The sequence below is a fragment of the Ranitomeya variabilis genome, chromosome 1 (assembly GCF_051348905.1).
Source record: "Ranitomeya variabilis isolate aRanVar5 chromosome 1, aRanVar5.hap1, whole genome shotgun sequence".
NCBI lineage: Eukaryota > Metazoa > Chordata > Amphibia > Anura > Dendrobatidae > Ranitomeya > Ranitomeya variabilis.
In genome coordinates, this window is record NC_135232.1 from 310,001,606 (window position 1) to 310,021,362 (window position 19,757).

General features: G+C 46.7%; 1 protein-coding gene across 3 annotated transcripts in view; it reads left to right on the forward strand.

Annotated features, from left to right (window-relative positions):
- Nucleotides 1–569: 569 nt before the first annotated feature.
- Nucleotides 570–19,757, forward strand: part of RASAL1 (RAS protein activator like 1) — a 209,473-nt gene continuing 190,285 nt past the window's right edge. The window contains exon 1 of one of the 3 annotated variants that reach the window (XM_077296589.1): nucleotides 570–631. Coding sequence is in view for 1 of the 3 variants with exons in the window: in XM_077296581.1 (XP_077152696.1) it covers nucleotides 1,125–1,189 (65 nt within the window). In the remaining 2 variants the exon portion in view is untranslated. Of the gene's footprint in view, nucleotides 632–718; nucleotides 1,190–19,757 lie in introns of those variants that run through there. The other 2 variants (XM_077296581.1, XM_077296594.1) reach the window with 2 other exon arrangements.

Consider the following 19,757-nt stretch of genomic DNA (forward strand, 5'->3'; position numbering starts at 1 on the left):
GAAGTTATGGTAATAGCATTATCGGACCTGACAGGTTCCCTTTAACATAGGAAGCTGTGTTTAGTCTTGTTAATTTTTAATGAACGGATTGCATACGGATGAGTGTCTGAGTTTTCCGGATATACGCTGATGTCAACTTAGCTTGACAGTGGGCTCTAGGCGCAGGAAGGGCCGTAACGTCACAATATAACACACTATGCGGTGAATCTCTACACAGTGATACTGTTATTTAAGAATTAAGAATTGAAAAGAGCTGAATCCTTGAAGAACAACAATAGTCCTATTCCAGATCCATGTGAAAATAAATCTGACGTAGGAAATGATCATCCAGGAACATGATGGGAAGTCTTTTTTTCATTGTGATAAAATTTTGGAGATAATTTAAAAAAATAACTGGAAAGACTAGGAACCTTCTCTGATCCTTGGGGAGCCTGGAAGACACTGGACCATGCTATCTGGCTAAGTTTTTGTCAGAGCCTGCAAACAGCACAGCCACAATGCACGATGCTATACACCATTGTATACAGCCTCCCTATTCTCATGACCACAGCGGGTTATGGAGGCAGCATTCCTAGCAGGCAGCAGCAGGAAGCCTGCCATCCTAGCAGCAGGGGACATGTTCCATCCACAGGTAAACACAGGCTCCTTCTCCTAACACAAGGCTACCTGCAGGGGGGCTGCGCTGTCTCCTCCTCTCTCCTGCACTTCTCATGGCTACAGTGTGGAGGCAGAGACAAGCAGCAGACAGCCCAGGGGCTCAGAGCTGCGCTTCCAACCTGTGGATAGTGCCTCCCTGTGTAGGGCATGGCACTCGTTGTCTCCTAGGATCCTCCAGTCTTACACAGCCCTATGACAGGGCATTGCTCCTGTGCTGTGCCCAGTGCTCCTGTGCTGTGCCCAGTGCTCCTGTGCAGGGTTAGTGCCTAAGGTCTATTCTGGGAGTCAGCCACAATTGGCTGCTATAGAGGAGCCCTCTGTTTCCTCCCCTGGCCAGGGGTGCTGAGCTCACAGCATGGGTGACAGTGGAGCACCAGGGTCCTCTGATGGAGTGATGGAGCTGTCTATAGGTTCCTTCTGACTTCTGTCCTCAATCTGAAGATTTGCAACTTGAGTCATTCTCCGATATGGCAAGGAATACAGCGCTCTACTTCAGACTGGTGGAGGGGAAGAACCTGCCTGCTAAGGATGTGTAAGTCTTCAAGCCTTTCTGTTTCCCCTGTTGGGTCATTCCTTTGGGAGCTGCTCATGTTCACCCCATTCATGAAATTAATATATAGAGCGCCATAAAGATGGCTGCAAGTGATATGTGACACCTGAAGGGTTTTACCTTATGGCTGAGCGTGTTTGTACTGTGAGTAGTAACCTGGCACACACTGGGAAATGCACCTGGCCGCCCTCCATCTCACCATGGACTGTTCATTTTACATGTAGCAGAATGTAGAAATGTGTTTACCGAAGTCCCAGTCCGGGTCATTGGCACAGAGACCTGCATTCTTTAAAAAGCAAAGTCTAATCTGACTGCATCTAGCAAAACTAGTCAGAAATGATATACCTGTGATGGTACAGGGTGCCCAAAGTATCCCGCTATCTACCTGTCCATCCCAACAACCTGAGTATACTAGTGTGATTACTACAGGTCTATGGAATTAATGTTATTTACTTCTGCGTAAATTAGGATAAGGCCAGTTACACACATTTGTGACACACAAGACCGTTTGTCATCGGAACACCCAGCCTGACTGACAGGTTTCCCAACCAAAGCTAACTCCATCATACCTGCCTATAAGGCCCTCAGTATTTGGTCAGTATTTTACCTCAGTATCTGTAAGCCAAACCCAGGAGTGGGTGATAAATGCAGAAGTGGTGATGTGTTTCTATTCTACTTTTACTCGGATTGTTTCACTCCTGATTTTGACGTACAAATACTGAGGTAAAATAATGACCAAATACTGCTAGTGTGAATGTCATAGTGGTCAGGCCGGGTCTGCTGATGGAAGAACGGACGTGTTTCATGGAGGTGTGAAACTGGCCTAAATCTAAAAAAATGGCACCATAGGTCATGGAATGCCTCTTGGTCTGCAAGCTGAGACTGTTATAAATAAAGCACATGGGCCCTTCATTAAAGGAGTTTTCTATTTAAAATAAATAACTTTTTCAAGTTTTGTAACAAAAACAATCCAATACCAGACGGTCACCAGATTTCATAACACAAACGTCATACAATATTAATTAGATGCCTGAGACCTGATAGGGCTGTTGTGCTTACTTTGAAAATTCATGGCGTAATCAATGTATAAACCTTCGAGAACTATTTCACTAAATAAACACTGTAAGGCCGGGGTCCCACCAGCTCATCTCATCCGATGTGAGAGAATCGGATGAGATATGCTAACGACTCGGCTCCTGCTCTGCTGCGATCATGGGGCGAGGGTCAGTGCTCTGTGCTCCGATGCTCTAACATGAGAGGAGCGCAGCACAGCTGCGGAGGAGACAGAGAAAGTAATTTCTCCATCTCCTCTGCTGCCGGCGTCTGCGGGTATCGCACTGCACTCGGGTGAAATCTGAGCGCAGTGCAACGTTTCCCAAGCACTCATAGACTTATATGTGTGCGTGCTATCTGAATTTGGCAGACAGACGTTTTTTTTTTCTTGTCCGATCGCAATACGGTTGGAGCAGGCGAAAAAATGCCACCGAGAACAGAAGCATAGGATTAAATTGGCACGAATGCAATCCGATTTTTAATCGAAAGTGGTAGCGATCCCTAAGAATCTGTCCGATATCAGAAAATTCTCACTTTTATACAAGGTAGGGCAATTTTGCACAGCCCTTCACAGCACAGCCACAGATTTTCAGCAGGTGTTGGAGATCTATGTAATTACGTATGTAGTTTGTATTCTGAATTCTAGCACTGGCGATCCACTGCAGGTGGTCTGGGGGTCCGTCCTGGTCTTTGCTTGCAGTCTGTCTTTGATGATATCCTGATGTGCGGCTGCCACTGCTGATCCCTGAAATGTGCGGTCATGTTCTACACTCACTGGCACAATACTCAGCATTGTCCTGATGCCAGTAGGATGGTACATGCCCTCTAAGCCCACTGTTTGGCTGCAGCAATCATGTGCATCCTTGGCACTTAATCATTGGGAGACAGGAGTACTTCTTGAACATCTGCGTCCGATCGGTGGGGCATTTAGGTGGTGAATAGTGTTTTTTTCATATTACTTTATGACATTTGCTGCTCTATTTTTGTGATGAATTGGAGATCCTGTGTATAATGAAGCCAGCATTTACGTTCAGGACATTGGGGGGATTTCTGTTCTCTGGTAACTCTTTTGTCCGTTGTGAAAAGACCACTTTAGAATACAGGTCTACCATAGACAAGTGACTGTGGAAATGTAAATGAATCATCCCACAATCAGCAAATATCGCCAATAGCAATGTATACTCTTTAGGGTATGTCCACGTTCAGGATTGCATCAGGATTTGGTCAGGATTTTAAGCAGGTAAAATCCTGACCAAATCTGCACCTGAGGTCACTGGCAGGTCACCTGCGTTGTACTTGTGTTGTCTCTGCAATGTAAGGACATGCTGCGTTCTTAAAAGACGCATCGCGTGTGCGTTTTCGCGGGTATGCCGCATGCGTCTTTTAATGCATAGTGGAGGTGGGATTTCATAAAATCCCCTCCACTATGCTGTAACATCTGGACGCTGCGTGTTTGACGCTGCGGCTCAACGCAGCGTGAAACACGGAGCGTTTCCTGAACGTGGAAACATACCCTTAGGTTCCCGCAGACAGCATTATCTGGTAATTGCAATCTTGTGAAGTAGAAAGGTGCAGACAAGCCTTTTCCTACAATGCTGTAGACTTGCACCTGTAATCGTATATAAAACCATTGTTGTCGATTTATTCTCTGTAACTATACATATACAATTATCAATTAAATTGTTACATCAGAAAGGAAAAGTCATTGAATTATGGAAATCACAGGTTAGGCTAGTTTCACATTTGCGTTTAAATCCGCAGCGTTTAAAACGCATCCGCAAATGGTGGAAAATCGCATATAAACGCGTACAAACGCGACGTTTTTAGACGCAAGCGGTATCGCATGCGGTTATAAAAACGCCGCATTTGTACGCGTTTATATGCGTTTTTTCCTGCGTTTGCGTTTTTGGTGCGCATGATGTGAAATTTCACAAGAGAAAAATCTAGACAACCAGACACTGCCAATGGCACTACAGAGGGCGTGTATTATGGAATCTCTATATATAGACCCTTGAACAGCTGAAATGTTCAGATTTTGCTCCTGTATGCTGTGTCATAATGGATCTTCGCATGGAGAGCTTTTATTTCAACCTGGATTTAAGCATCAAGCTGTTTCTTGCCTGTGCGTTTGCTTGGGAGCAAGACAGAAATCGCGAAAGATGGAGAAGGAGACAACGTAGGCGTTTTTGGAAACACCCCATTATCGAACTACGTGAGAGCCGTGGAGCCCATCACACGCTGTATGCCGAGCTTAATGCCAACCCGGAGAAATTCCATGAATATACAAGGATGTCGCAAGACTTGTTCCGGGATTTGCTTGCTTGTGTCCAAGGAGCCATACGGAGACAGGACACCCAGCTCCATAGAGCGATTCCACCGGAGGAACGTCTGCTGGTTACATTAAGGTACGTTCCAAATCAAAACCAATGACAGTCCAAATTTTGTGTTTTCTGACATGTATGTTTTTGGTATTTTCCTTTCTTTCTTTAGCGTAATCACACCATAAACAGAATAGATTGTAATTTTTGGGGGGTTTGTTTTTCTTACAGATTTCTGGCAACCGGAGAGAGTTTATCATCCCTCCACTTTCAATACCGGCTTGGAATATCCATCCTGACCGGAATAGTTGCGGACACCTGCCGGGCTTTGTGGAATGTACTCCGGGATGAGTTTATACCCCTACCCACCTTGGACATGTGGCTTGAAATTGCGGAAAAATTCTGGAGTGTGTGTGATTTCCCCAACTGTTTAGCTGCATCGTGGTGGTGGCGGTACGGAAGGCCATGCCAGGGTCCTGCTGCATCGTGGTGTCAGTGGAGGAGGTCCAAGCAGGAGCAGCGGTTGTCATGGTGGTGGCGGTGGGATGTTCAACTGCACTCGGCATGGTGGTGGTGCTGTAGTGGTGTCCGGCTGTGGAAGGAATTGAGGTGGCCGTGCAGTGGTATGCAGCAGAGGTCGGCATTGAGGTCAATCGTGACAGTGAAGGCACAGGTGGATATGCCGACACTGTCTGCTGGAAATACCGACCCTGCTGCATAGCCTGCACGTAAGCAGCATTGCAGGCCTGCATGACACTCAGCTGGAGATCAGGAGTAAGGTGTTCCAACATGCCCTGCTCAACTTGGTTAAAAAAATGATGTGCTGGCCTCTGGAGGTCGGCTTTCACTTGGTCAAGGCTTTTGCTGACCTCCTGGATACCTGCATTTAAGAGGCTATGTGAAACATCCATTCGGTCACCCAAAGCCTTGATTGCTTCGTGTAAAACTGAGCTCAAGTGCAAAAACTCGGGCATGAGTGACCTGTCCGAAGCCCTCTGCCGCTGCTGGGAGGAGCCCAAAAAAAAGGGGGCAGTGGAAGAGGACTGCGAAAGGGGAAGACCTGATGGACCAGCTCCCTGGTCTCCAGTTAGTGTGGAAGGCCCACTTGCTGCTGCGCTGCTGGATGGCTGGGACGGGTCCATGGCTGTTGGATGAAGGACCGCTCCAGAACCAGGGCTAACAGTAGTGCTGTATGTGCTGTGAAAAAAGGAAAAAGAAAATTAATACCAAATATTAACCAGACGCAAAATCCTGTGGAATATAAAAATACAGATTATGGCAATACAATACAACCTAATGCACGTGATACTTACGTTCTCTGGGCAAGGACCGGTCTTAAAAATGCCAGAACTCGATGGTGTTTGTATCTTCTGATCCTTGCTCCTGAACCACTGGGAACACAGCTCTCTTGACGCAGGTCCTTGTTGAAGCGGTCCTTCATCGAACGCCAACGTGTTTTGACTTTGGCCACTGTTAAAAAAAAAATTGTGGTCAGAAAAAGGACTTTTGGCCGTGCTCACACAACTGTGTGTGATGACAGAAACTCCTGAGAGTTTCTTTCATCACACACAGTCAAGTGAGCACGGCCAAGGTCTCTGCTGCTTCACACTGCAGTGCAATACTTACCAAATGCATTTCGGACCCGTGTCGGGGCATTGTCCCAGCCATCCCACATCTCTTTGGCCACCTCATTCCATAAGCGCCGGATCGTGACGTTTGAGTGCAGTGGATCCCGGGTGTCCCACAACGGGACTCGCTTCTGGACCAGCGAGATGAGGAGGTCATTCTCAATAAGATCATCCTCCCATTGTGAAACCTAAAAATTAAATAAAGTCATTAACGTTTGCTCAATTAACATAAGGAAAAGAAAGAAAAAAGATGCTGAGAAATGGCATGAATAGGAAAGTCAACATACAAAAGGATTCCAGAAGAAAACAGTTAAGAAATACGAATGGAAAGAAAGGAAGATTCAAGATAACAGTCAGCCTTGTATACGTACCCGATGCCGTCTTTCCTCCGGACCTTGACTCCGCTGCTCCTGCCCTGTCTCTGCCGCAGTAGAAGAAGAGCTCTAAAAAAAAGAAAAATTCAAATTGTCACATGTGTAGATGTGACAGTGAATACTTACCAATCTGACGAGGCAAGTACTCACCTCACTGACATGCTCGACTTCAGATGGCCCAGGAAGAAACTCCTCATGAGAAGAATCCGAAGAAGACATTCTGATGCATGTAGAAAGAAAGAAATGGCAGAAATTAGGACATGTAGGGAAAGAAAATAGAAAATAAAGGCATTGGCTAGGATATACTCACATTGTTCAGAGGCTTGTTTTCTCCAAGGTGCTGTGGTCTGTCTGCTCTGCTTGGCTGTCTGCTGAGAAGTGACCTGCAACTGTCCACACCCTCCCTTTATCACCTTGTATGTGGGGGGTGGCTTATCAGTGTCTAGACATGTTTTTCTCTTGTGGAACGCATGCGTTCATGAACGCAACCAAACGCATGTGCTTGTAAACGCATGCGTTCATATAGACAGCAATGCATTTTTTTGTCGCAATCCTTGCGCAATCGACCTCATGTGTTTCCAGGCGGCAAATTGACGCCTCTAAAAATTACTACATGTTGCATTTCCGCGCCAAGCCGCAAACGACAAAACGACGCATGCATCGTCAAACGCGGCAAAACGCGAAAAAGCAAAAACGCATGCGTCCCTAATGTTAAATATAGGAATACAAAACGCATGCGGATATATGCGGTACAAACGCTGCGGACACAACCGCAAATGTGAAACCAGCCTTAGACATGTTAGTGATATGCAAAAGATGAAAAAATTGAAACAAAATTTTCAAAACATCTCTCTCAATTAGGGATGAGCGAATAGCTTCGGATAAGAGCTTTTCCGATCAACCCTAATCTCGATCTATTCTACGCCAATTATGATCGCCACATACAGAAATACTCGCATCTACACAATTTAGAATGCTATCGATGAGGTTATTAATGGTTGTCTGAGGAACTTTCTGTCACGCTGAATTAACTTGGGCACGCAAATCTTCAAGATCCACTGCTGGCAGTTCACTTTGCAATTGCTGAGCAATGATATACCAGATGTGCTCCAAGAGAGACAAGGCAGTAGACATTGCAGGTCATGGTAGCATCTTTCGGCCATGCAGGCTGCTTATAATTTCATAAGCAACATGCAACCTGGAATTGTCAGGTTGAAAAATGTCTCTAAGGACACTATGGAGAAATGGCCGTACCACTGGTTCCTAGAACAAGTCAATGTAATGCTGAGCTGTTAGTGTTAGTGTGTTAGTGGAATGAATACTGAAGAGGTCAAGCTAATATACATTGTACCACCCCACACCATAATGCCAGGAGTGCGACTGATGTGAAGTACCCTCGTGAAGGCCTCTTTATGGAAATGCCTATGTAGTCTCTAGATGGAGACTGAAGGTCTGTCTTCAACAATGAGTCTTGCTTTTATCTTGGATGTAATGAAGCCAGTGATTGGTTTGGAAACCACGTCAGCAGCGCCATGAAGAGGTCTTCATAAGGGAATATCAAACTTGCCCTACTTTCAGGTTTATGATGTAGGGTACCATAAGGTACGGTAACTGGACTCCTCTAATCTTCATTCCAGGTACAATAACAGCTGAGTGTTAAATTGATGAAGTGGTAGAACCAGTGGCACAACCATTTCTCCAAAATAACCCAGGAGCCGTTTTTCAACACCACCAGGACACATGTTGCCCGTGCTGCTGTGACCAGTTTGCACGGTCTAAACTTCCTACCATGGCCTGAGGTGTCTCCAGACTTATCTACCCTAGCTGTCAATCTTCAGGACTGCATTCCACCTTGAAGGAAGAAGGAAGTCAGGAGGCAGAAGCATGAGATAACAATAAGAAAAAACATGCGACAACCCCTTTAATGTGTATGAGATTGTCTCAAGTCTACCATTGGAAGGAAGAACAATCATGTACTTGAGTAATGAGGTAACTTAAAGTAATTGTAATAGGTTAACAATTTTAAAATCCAGTAAAGGGTTATTCTCATATGCGTTAATGGATAAAATTTCAAAGTGCTTGTAAACATAAGCAACTTTCCAGTTAACTTGGTCTTAAGGCTATGTGCCCACATTGCGGTTTGTATGCGTTTTTGCCGCATTTTTTTAGCCGCGAAAATGCATACACAACACAGCCCATTGAATTCAATGGGATTCCGCAATGCTGTGCTAATGGTGCGCATTTTTCCGTGGCGGAATCGCATCGCTGAAAAATACGCAGCGTGCTCATTCTTTGTGCGGAATCGCGGGGATTCCACACACATAGGAATGCATTGATCCGCTTACTTCCCGCATGGGGCTATGCCCACCATGCGCTAAGTAAGCGGATCATCTGCGGATGGTACCCAGGGTTGAGGAGAGGAGACTCTCCTCCAGGCCCTGGGAACCATATACCTGTAAAAAAAAAAAAAGGAATAAAAATAAAAAATTATGATATTCTCACCTTCCGGCGGCCACCGCAGCCTTCCCGTTCTTCGCGATGCTCCCGTTCCCAGCGATGCTCTGCGACAATGACCTGTGATGACGTAGCGGTCTCGCGTGATGCTACGTCATCTGGGGTCATTGCCGCGAGGCATTACTGGGAATGGGAGCATCGCGAGGAGCGGGAAGGCTGCAGGGGCCGCCGGAAGGTGAGAATATCACAATTTTTTATTATTTTTAACATTATATCTTTTTACTATTCATGCTGCATAGACAGCATCAAAAGTAAAAAGTTGGTCACACTTGTCAAACACTATGTTTGGCATGTGTGACCAACCTGTCAGTTTTCCAAGCGATGCTACAGATCGCTTGGAAAACGCTAGCATTCTGCAAGCTAATTACGCTTGTAAAACGCTAGTGTTTAGCGGGAATACACATGCCAATTCTGCATGCGATTTACCCGCGGCAGGGATGCAGAATTGCCATGGAAATTTCCGCGGCAATTCTGCAACGTGTGCACATAGCCTTAAAAATCATCTCCTCAAAAACGGAAGGATTTTTCATTTTATTGTATACTGCTATTTGCTTAGGAAACTGTCTACCAGTAAGACTAGCAGTGGTGGCCGAACTTGTGCAGCGCTTACAATGTTTTTTTCTATAGATCTTGAAAATGCTGCTCTGGCCAAATTGCACCAGCTCCCGATTAAGCTATCTTCATTGCAACCTGCAGCATTGGAGAGCACACGGTCCAGGTCATTCCGCTGCTCTGAACTATCAACTAACCAGGAGTGCACAGCCCTCCCAGCAACCAGAAAGCCTTAAAAGGTGTAGTCCAAGCTAATGATTTTATTAGTCTACCCTTAGTATAGGTAATCAATATCAGATCATGGGGCTCTGACAGGACTCACCCTACTGATCAGCTATTTTCAAAATAGGGACTGGTCTGCAGTACCTGGAAACAGCCACCCACTGTGAATGGAGCTGTACTGTTTCCTTTCAGCTGCCACAAGAGATGGCAGGTGATCTCATGTTGATGACTTATCTTAAGGCCGGGGTCAGACAAGCCCATGAAAAATCATCCAATTTTCATTCAAAAGCTCAGATGATTTTCTTCTGTATTGTCATCCCTGTGTCCATATTTTACGTCTCTGTGACATCCGTGTTAATATATAAGCATTTTAAAAAGTACCTAATCAAATATAGTTTCTTAGGTTACGAATTGCATTGTACCTGCAAACAGTGGATGCAATACGGATTTATCCATATGGGATCTGATATTTTGGTGTACCCAGAGGCTTGTATCTCATTCAAGATACAAAGGAGAAAAGTGTATGCTGCACAAACTCATCTGAATAGACCTATTGAATTACATTGGTCAGTGTTCTTTCTGACTTTTCATGGAGAGCATAAATCCCTATAACACACTCGTCTGAACAAGTCCTAAGAATAAGTAATGTTTTTAGCTTGAACATGTTCTGCACTGTGTGCAGATTTATTAGGCAAAGTTTGCTGCTTTTTTTCTGCACCCAAAACCTGATCTCTGGGCAGTAAGGCCGGGTTCACACTTTGCGGTGTGCTCTGCGGGTTTATCGCGCAGCGGAATTGATAAATCTGCAGGGCAAAACCGCTGCGGTTATCCCTGCAGATTTATCGCGGTTTGTTCCGCGGTTTCCGCTGCGGGATTACTCCTGTACTATTGATGCTGCATATGCAGCAATATGCAGCATCAATAGTAATGATAAAAATAATAAAAATTGGTTATACTCACCCTCCGATGTCCGGATCTCCTCGGCGCTGCACTCGGCGGTCCGATTCCAAAGCTGCTGTGCCGAGAAGGACCTTCGTGACGTCACGGTCATGTGACCGCGGCGTCATCACGGTCATGTGACCGCGACGTCACCACAGGTCCTGCTCGCACAGCAACTCTGACCGGACGGCCGCGGGCAGCGCTGAGAGGTGAGTATAACATCATTTTTTATTTTAATTCTTTTTTTTTTACACTATTCATGCTTCCCAGGGCCTGGAAGAGAGTCTCCTCTCCTCCACCCCGGGTAGCAACCGCACATTAGCCGCTTACTTCCTGCAACGTGGGCACAGCCCCATGCGGGAAGTAAGCGGTTCAATGCATTTCTATGGGTGCAGAATCGCAGCGATTCTGCACAAAGAAGTGACATGCTGCGGGTTTTAAACCGCTGCGTTTCTGCGCGGTTTTTCCCGCAGCATGTGCACAGCGGTTTGCGGTTTCCATAGGGTTTACATGTTAATGGAAACGCTATGGAAACTGCTGCGGACCCGCAGCATCAAAATCGCCGCGGATCCGCGGTAAAAACCGCAAAGTGTGAACATGGCCTAAAAAGCTCGGCTTTGCTTCTACCATACAAGTATGAACAATGTAAATTGTTAGGGCACCAATGCAAGACATGTAAAACCGTAAAACATTTTTTGAAAAGAGTGCAATTTGATCAAATGATTTAGTGGATAAAGATTTTCATGTCTGAAAAAATGGTGACTGTTCTGAACAAATAAGTTCGTATGAGCTAATAAAAAAATACACAATTGCAAATGTAAAAACAGCGGGAGGAGGGAAATTGGTCAGGAATAGTTTACCAAAGGCTATGGTCAACCTATCAGTATTTGATCAGTATTTTACCTCAGTATCTGTAAGGGCTGTCCCACACGTCCAGATAATTCCGGTACCGGAAAAAATCGGTACCGGAGTTATCCGTGTCCGTGTGCCCGTGAGCTCACGTAGGCCATACGTGCGGCACACGTGTGCCGCCCGTGTGGCAAGTGGGTACCACACGGAGCGTGCAGGAGACAGCGCTAAAGTTTAGCGCTGTCCCCTGCATCGTGCTGAAGCTGCGATTCATATCTTCTGTGCAGCAGCGTTTGCTGCATAGAGGATATGAATAATAGTGTTTAAATGAAAGATCTATGTGTCCGCCGCCCCCCCACCCCCTGTGGGCCCCCCCGCTGTTCAGAAAATACTCACCCGCATCCCCCGTTGGCTGTCGCTCCTTTCTGGCCTGGCCGCGGCTTCCACTGTATGCGGTCACGTGGGGCCGCTCATTTACAGTCATGAATAGGCGGCTCCACCTCCCATAGGGGCGGTGCCGACTATTCATGATTGTAAATGAGCGGCCCCACGTGACCGCATACAGTAGAAGCCACGGCCAGACCAGGAAGCAGCGACAGCCAACGTGGGAGCGGGTGAGTATTTTCTGAACAGCGGGGGGGGGCGCACAGGGGGTGGGGGGGCGGCGGACAAGTAGATCTTTCATTTAAACACTATTATTCATATCTTCTATGCAGCAAACGCTGCTGCAGAGAAGATATGAATGGCGGCTTCAGCACCATGTGGGGGGGACAGCGCTTACTGTAGCGCTGTCTCCTGCACGCCACAGGGACCGCACACGGAGAACGTCCGTGTGAGGTCTGTGTTTTACACGGACCCATTGACTTTAATGGGTCCGTGTAATACGTGCGCTCCCACGAACACTGACATGTCTCCGTGTTTGGCACACGGAGACACGGTCCGCAAAAAATCAATGACATCTGAACAGATGCATTGATTTTAATGGGTCTACGTGTGTCAGTGGCTCCGGTACGTGAGGAAACTGTCACCTCACGTACCGGAGCCACTGACGTGTGAAACCGGCCTAAGCCAAAATCAGGAGTGGAATAATCAGAGAAAAAGTATAATAGAAACATGTCACCACTTCTGCATTTTTGACCCACTCCTGGTTTTAGCTTACAAATACTGAGGTCAAATACTGATAGTGTGACTGTAACCTCAGTCATTTTATAGGTAGGGCGCTGTCTACTTTCACAGCGTGTGGAGAGATAAGACATGTGGTGGGAGTGGTAAAGACTCTGCTGTATGGGACTTGTCTTTGGAAGAGACTTACCCCTGTTCTGGTCCCTGTGGGAGACCAGGGTTAACCCTCTTTGGGTAAATGTTATTCCGGAACCTGAAGATTGTAACCCCTTGATTGACAGGAGAGGTCGAGGAGACCCCACCGATCCTCGAGCTGGAAGTGTCCCCTGGTAAGTTCGGGACAGCTCTGCTCCAGGATCCCACTCTGACCCAGGCACGGGAAAAAGTAATCGAGGTAAATGGGGTGGCTCAGCAACCGGGTGCGGAGACGGTGTTCCCACGTATGACAATCAACCAGAAGTTATTATATAGGGTTGATAAAATCCGGGTTGAGGTGGTTGAACAACTGGTAGTTCCCCAATCCTAACGTTGAGCAGGAGGGTATTTGGTGGCCAAAAAGACGCAGGAGCGCATACTGCAGCATTGTTTTTGGCCGGGGGTCCACGCTGAGGTCCAGAGGTAGTGTGATACATGTCCGGAGTGCCAACTAACCTCACCCACCGCAAACTACCGGAGTCCATTACTGCCTCTGGCAATTCTAGAGGTACATTTTGAGCGGATTGTGATGGATCTTGTAGGGCCAATAGTAAAATCTGCCCAGGGCCACCAACAAATAGTAGTCGTGGACTACGCCACCCGGCACCCGGAGGCCATTCTGCTTCAGCACACCTCGGTTAAGCTTATTGCCCGGGAGTTTGCCATGTTCTGTCGCCTTGGGCTACTGAAGGACATCCTCACTGATCAGGGGACTCCTTTCATTTCCAAGGTGACGAAGGAACTGTGCAGGCTCCTCAAGATAAAACTGTTGTGCACGTCTGTGTATCACATTCAGACTGATGGACTAGTAGAGCGCTTCAACAAAACCCTCAAATCCATATTGAAGAAGGTAGTCTCCAAAGATGGAAGGGATTGGGACATGTTGTTGCCCTACTTGATGTTCTCCATTCGCGAGGTACCGCAGGTTTCCACAGGAATTTCACCCTTTGAGCTACTGTATGTCAGGCATCCTAGGAGTCTGCTGGATGTACCCAAAGAGACGTGGGAGCAGGAACCTACGCCACATAAGAGTGTCATTGAGCACGTGGCCAATATGCAGGACCAAATTGCAGCAGTCATGCCTATTGTAAAAGAGCATTTGGTGGATGCTCAAGCAGCGCAAGGATGTGTATATAACAAAAAGGCCACAGCCCGCTCCTTTACAGTAGGAAATCGGGTGTTGGTTTTGGTGCCCACCACTGTGAGCAAGCCTATGGCCACGTGGCAAGGGCCGTATGAAGTTAGGGAAAAAGTGGGAGAAGTAAATTACCGAGTTTACCAGCCCGGGAAAAGGAAACCTGAACAGTTGTATCACGTTAATTTGTTAAAAGCTTGGAAGGACCGGGTGACTCCCGATGTGTCATCTGGGGACCCTCCGATGTCGGTCCGGACGGAGGCCAAGGGAGAGGTAAAGATAGGAGACACCGTCTCGAAACAGCAGCGGCAAGAGGTGCGGAAATTGGTACAAGGGAATTCTGATGTATTCTCGGGTCTACCCGGTCGTACCTTTGTCATCTAGCATGACATTGTCACCAAGCCTCACGTAAGGGTACGAATGAAACCGTACCGGGTGACCGAGGCCCGGAGACAAGCCATTGCAAGTGAGGTGAAACAAATGCTTCAGCTGGGAGTAATTGAGGAATCCCGGAGTGACTGAGCTAGCCCAATTGTGCTAATCCTGAAGCCGGACGGGTCATTACGGTTCTGTAATGACTTCCAAAAGTTAAATGAGGTGTCAAAGTTTGACCTTTACCCAATGCCCAGGATGGATGAGCTGATCGAGAGCTTGGGTCCGGCCCAGTACTTCACCACGCTCGATCTGACCAAAGGTTATTTGAAGGTGCCTCTTACGGAGTCGGCAAAGGAAAAGACCGCCTTCATAACACCAGAGGGTCTTTACTACTATGTAGTCTTGCCCTTTGGACTACATGGGGTCCCTGCCACATTCAAGAGGCTGATGGATATAGTGCTGGAACTGCATCGGAAGTATGCGTCAGCATACTTAGATGACATCATCATCATCTTTAGTACGGAATTGCATACCCACGTGTCCCAGGTACAAGCTGTAGTAGATTTGCTCAGAGCCGCGGGATTGACGACGAATCCCAATCATGCAGCTCTGGCGATGAAAACTGGGAGGCTGTGGTTGGTGCTGCCCCCAAAAAGTTGATCAACAGATTAAGAAACTGACAGACTCTATGAATTGAAGGACTCTATGAATTAAACTGTTATTGAAAAGAAGGGTGACTATATTGGTCACTGATGGTTTTGTTTTTTTTCAAGTCAGAAATGTTTTTTTTTTATATTTTGAGCTGTTTGGTTATTATTCTCACTTTATCAGAAAAACAAATGATTGAGAGGGGAAAATTTGTTTTTCATTTAGTTATATAATAATTTTGTACATTATTAGTTGCCCAAGTCTACACACGTGGATTCTCTTAAGAAAGACAAAGACAAAACTTTCTTAATTATTCGGGTTTCAAGTATATTAACCTTTTGGATTGACTGACGGCACTGTAGTTGTCCAATCCTAAAATTAATAATCAACAATATAAACAGTCTAATAATTGTGCACACAGCGTAATTATATTCCTAATTTGCCAACTTCTAATTATCTTTTCTCTTTTGGGACACTGTACTGACCTGACCTTTTACATGTCACTGACCTTTTTACATGTACAAGTAAGAACATGCACATTGGATTTTAATGGCCTCTGTAGACAAGCTGATTCCAACCCATTAAACAACCACTGGTTGACTATATATAAGCCAATTGTCGGTAGTTTCCTGACATGCTAAGACAGGCCGATGAACATTTTATGTGCACAGAACAATCGCTAGTACAATTGTTCTGTGCGCATAGAATATGTAATGGACAGGGGGATGGAAACACTGTCCCGTGATCCGAGGAGAGCCTGAAGGGGTGTGACTAGGTGACTCACCAAGTCTGACCTAGGGTGCATGGTGGCAGACGATACCGTGATCCGAGGAGGGAAGCGGGACCAGGTGATATATCAGGACTGACCTTGGGTGAATGGCAACTGACTCCCAAGGGACAAGAGTCAGGAACTGTCTGGAATGGTAGACAGGCAGGTGGGCATGGCTAATGGGCAGGCACGGCTGATAGGTAGGCAAGCGGGCACAGCTGATAGGCAGGCATGGCTGATCGACAGGCAGGTATACAGGAATACGAGCATTGGGACCTGAGAACTAGCAAATATGTGAGACAGTATACATTTCACAGGCAGCTCCATCCAGGTGGAGGTGCCTTAAATAGATCTTGTCTCCCAACCATTGGCTGGGGACACTTTAGAACTGTGCGCGCACTGCCCCTTTAAGAAGGGGGAGTGTTCGCAAGCCCTAAACGCAGTGCCCAGGGATCTGCATTTTATGCGCATACTCGAGACATCAGCAGTAGGAGAGGAGAGAGGAAGTGGGTAGAAACACCGGCACTACAGTAACCCCCTCCTTTACGCCCCCTCTTTTTCAAGCCCACAAGGAATCTCTCCAGGAGGGGGGCAGGGATGTTCCCCCTAAGCTCGCAAGACCTCTCTTTAGGACCAAACCCCTTTCAATCTACAAGAAAAAAGTATTTTCTCTTACCTTCTTGGTGGCCAGAATGATGTCTCGCTCAAGAACGTCTTCAGTGCTAAATGGAGCAGGAGTAGTACTGGAATCTTTTAAAAAAGGGCTGAGGATGACAGGCTTGAGGAGAGACACATGAAAAGAATCGAGGATCCGTAAAGAGGCCGTAAGTCTGAGCTTGTAGGCTACTGCTTTGATCTGTTTTAGAATCCTGAATGGTCCAATAAAGCAAGGGTCCAGTTTATAGGATGGTACCTTCAAATAATTAGGGGACAGCCAGACATTGTCCCCAGGATGAAACGGGCGGATCCACACGTCTCTTGTTTGTGTGTCTTTTCATGCTCCTATAATGTGGACTTTGTGTCCTCCCAGGTTTTTGAAAAACCATTGACAATGGACTCGGCAGCCAGAATATCGGAGGAAATAAAGACAGAAAATGGAATATTGGAATGTTGACTGCAGACTACAAAAAAATGGAGATTTGGAAGATGATTCCATCATATAGTTGTTGTACGAGAATTCGGTCCATGGCAGGAGTTTGGAACCAGTCGCTGTGATGGACATTGGCAAAGTGCCGTAGGAAGTTGATCAGGATCTGATTGACCCACTTTTTCTGGCCATTGGATTGAGGGTGGTAGGCTGAAGAGAATTCCAGAGTGACATAAAGGTGGTCCTCCAGAAGTTAGTAGTAAACTGGACGCCTCTATCAGAAACAATATGGAGCGGAATTTCTATCCAAGCTCTGGAGCGGATGGGAGTCCGGAAAGTGGAGTGAAACTGGGCGTCTTGGAAAAACAATCCACAATCACCCAGATAACGGTACACCCGGCCGGTACTGGAAGATCGGTGATTAAATACTTTGCGATATGCTGCGAGGGAGCAGATGTTCGGGCAAAGGGATTAACCGTGGTTGGAAGCTGTTTCGGGGTTTTGTTCTGGGCACAAGAGGGACTGGCAGAGACAAAATCTGCAATATCCTTGCGCAAGGACAGCCACCAATAGTGTTGGGAGATGAGTAGAGCAGTCTTCTGTCTGGCATGGCCAGCCAACTTAAACGAGTGACCCCAGACAAGGACCCTCTTCCTATCAAGTTCAGCAGCAAAAGTCTTTTTGTGAGGGCACAAGAGAAAAAATCTACGGAGCAACCATAACAATTTTGGAAGGCTCAATGATGTGTTGGGGCTCCACCTCCTGGTCGGAAGACTGGAACAGTCTAAAGAAAGCGTCCGACTTGACGTTTTTTTCTGCCTGCCAAAAATGGAGTGTGAAATTGAAGCCAGCAAAGAATAGAGACCTCCTGGCCTGCCGTGGGTTAAATTGCGGTGCAGGTACGCAAGATTCTTGTGGTCCATGTGTATAACCATGGGATGCATAAATCCTTCCATCAAGAAGCGCCACTTCTCTAGAGCTAGGTGATAGATTTAGCCTCTTGAAGGAGCAGCGCCTGGTAGAAGGTTAATAGGACAGTCATATGGTCTATGAGGTGGGAGAGTCTTGGCCTACTTTTTATCAAAGATGTCAGTGTATGTCTCGTATGCAGCAGGCAAGCCACGTAAATTAGATGGAGAAACCAGAGGTCGAGCTGGATGAATGGAAACTAAACATCTCTCATGGCACTCCAAGCCCCAGCAGAGTACTTCTCCGGATCTCCAATCCAAGACTGGTTCAGGTTTTCGCAGCAATGGCAGAACTAGAAGCAGAGGGTGAGACAGGCCCGGCAGAGTTTAACCTTCTCAGAGTATAGCATTCCTATTCGGAGTTCCTCAGGCTCGGTCACGAATAGGATGATTTCGAAAAGGGGTTTTCCATCCACTGAAAAAAAATCACCAATGAATCGAGAAGACTTTGGATTGTAATCTCATATCGCTCCACTATGGCCTGTGGAATGAGGTTACCGGTGGAATGAATTCGAAGTAGGCCGACTCGAGAAAACAGATGCTGTCCCAGGACATGGATACTGACAGAGTCAGTGACGGAGAGGAGTGATTTTCACCCAAGGTGACCTCTCTAAAAACCACTAGGCTCATGTGTATCCTGGTCTCTCCGGGCATGAGCGGATTATATGTTCAGGACTGCCACAATAGAAACATCTTACCTTGGACCGACAGAACTCCTGACAATGCTTAGTCATCATCACCTGGTCTACCTGCATGGACCCAGGAGAGGGTGCAGGAGCTGAGGTTTGCTGCATGACTGTTCTTTGAAAGGTAGGAGCCAAGTGTACAGGTCTTCTCTCGCGGTTCACCTCCCTGGAACGTTCCTGAAACCTGATGTCTATCTGTGTTGCTGGAGATACCAAGTCATCCAGAGAAGTGAGAATATCATGACCGACCAACTCGTCAATGATTCACAAAACAAGCCTTCCCAGAAGGTGGCTACCAGAGCCTCATTATTCCAGCAAGTTCTAATGACTGGATGTGGAAACGTATAGGTTTTCTTGGCGCAGTCGGAAGAGAGAAGATAATGCTGATGACACTTGGCCTGGTTCGTAAAAGACATTATGGAAGGCTTCAAGAAAGGACAGAAGGTTTGACACTAGAGGATTCAATCTCTGCCATAGGGTGTTAAGCCACGCCAGTAAGGTGGGACATAATGAAGGCCACTTTGGCCCGTTCTGAGATATACTGATGAACCAAGAGATCGAAGAGTAGCGTGCACTGATTAATGAACATCCGAAATAGAGCAGGTACGTAGCTGGCAGACTGTTGGTGCGCATCTGACTCTGTTGCAGCTTGGGTAGATGCGGATGCAGCCAGGTGCTACACCAGAACTGACCTTGAGTGGATGGCAACTGACTCCCAAGGGACAGGAGGCAGGAACGGCCCGGAATGGTAATAAAGCAGGTGGGCATGGCTAATAGGCAGGCGAGGCTGAGAAACAGACAGGCAAGCACGGCTGATAGGAGGGCACGTCTGATGGGAAGGTGGGCACGGCTGATAGGCAGGCGAGCATGGCTGATAGGCAGGCAAATGGGCACGGCTGATAGATAGGCAGGCACTGCTGATAGGAAGGTATATAGGAATACGAGCACTGGGACCTGAGACCTAGCAAACGTGTTATACACTGTATACAACGTAACACAGGAACCTCCATTCAGGTGGACGTGCCTTAAATAGAAATTGTCTCCCAACCAGTGGCTGGACACTTTAGGACTGTGTGCGCGCAGCCACTTTAAGAAAGGGGGAGCACTTGCGCACCC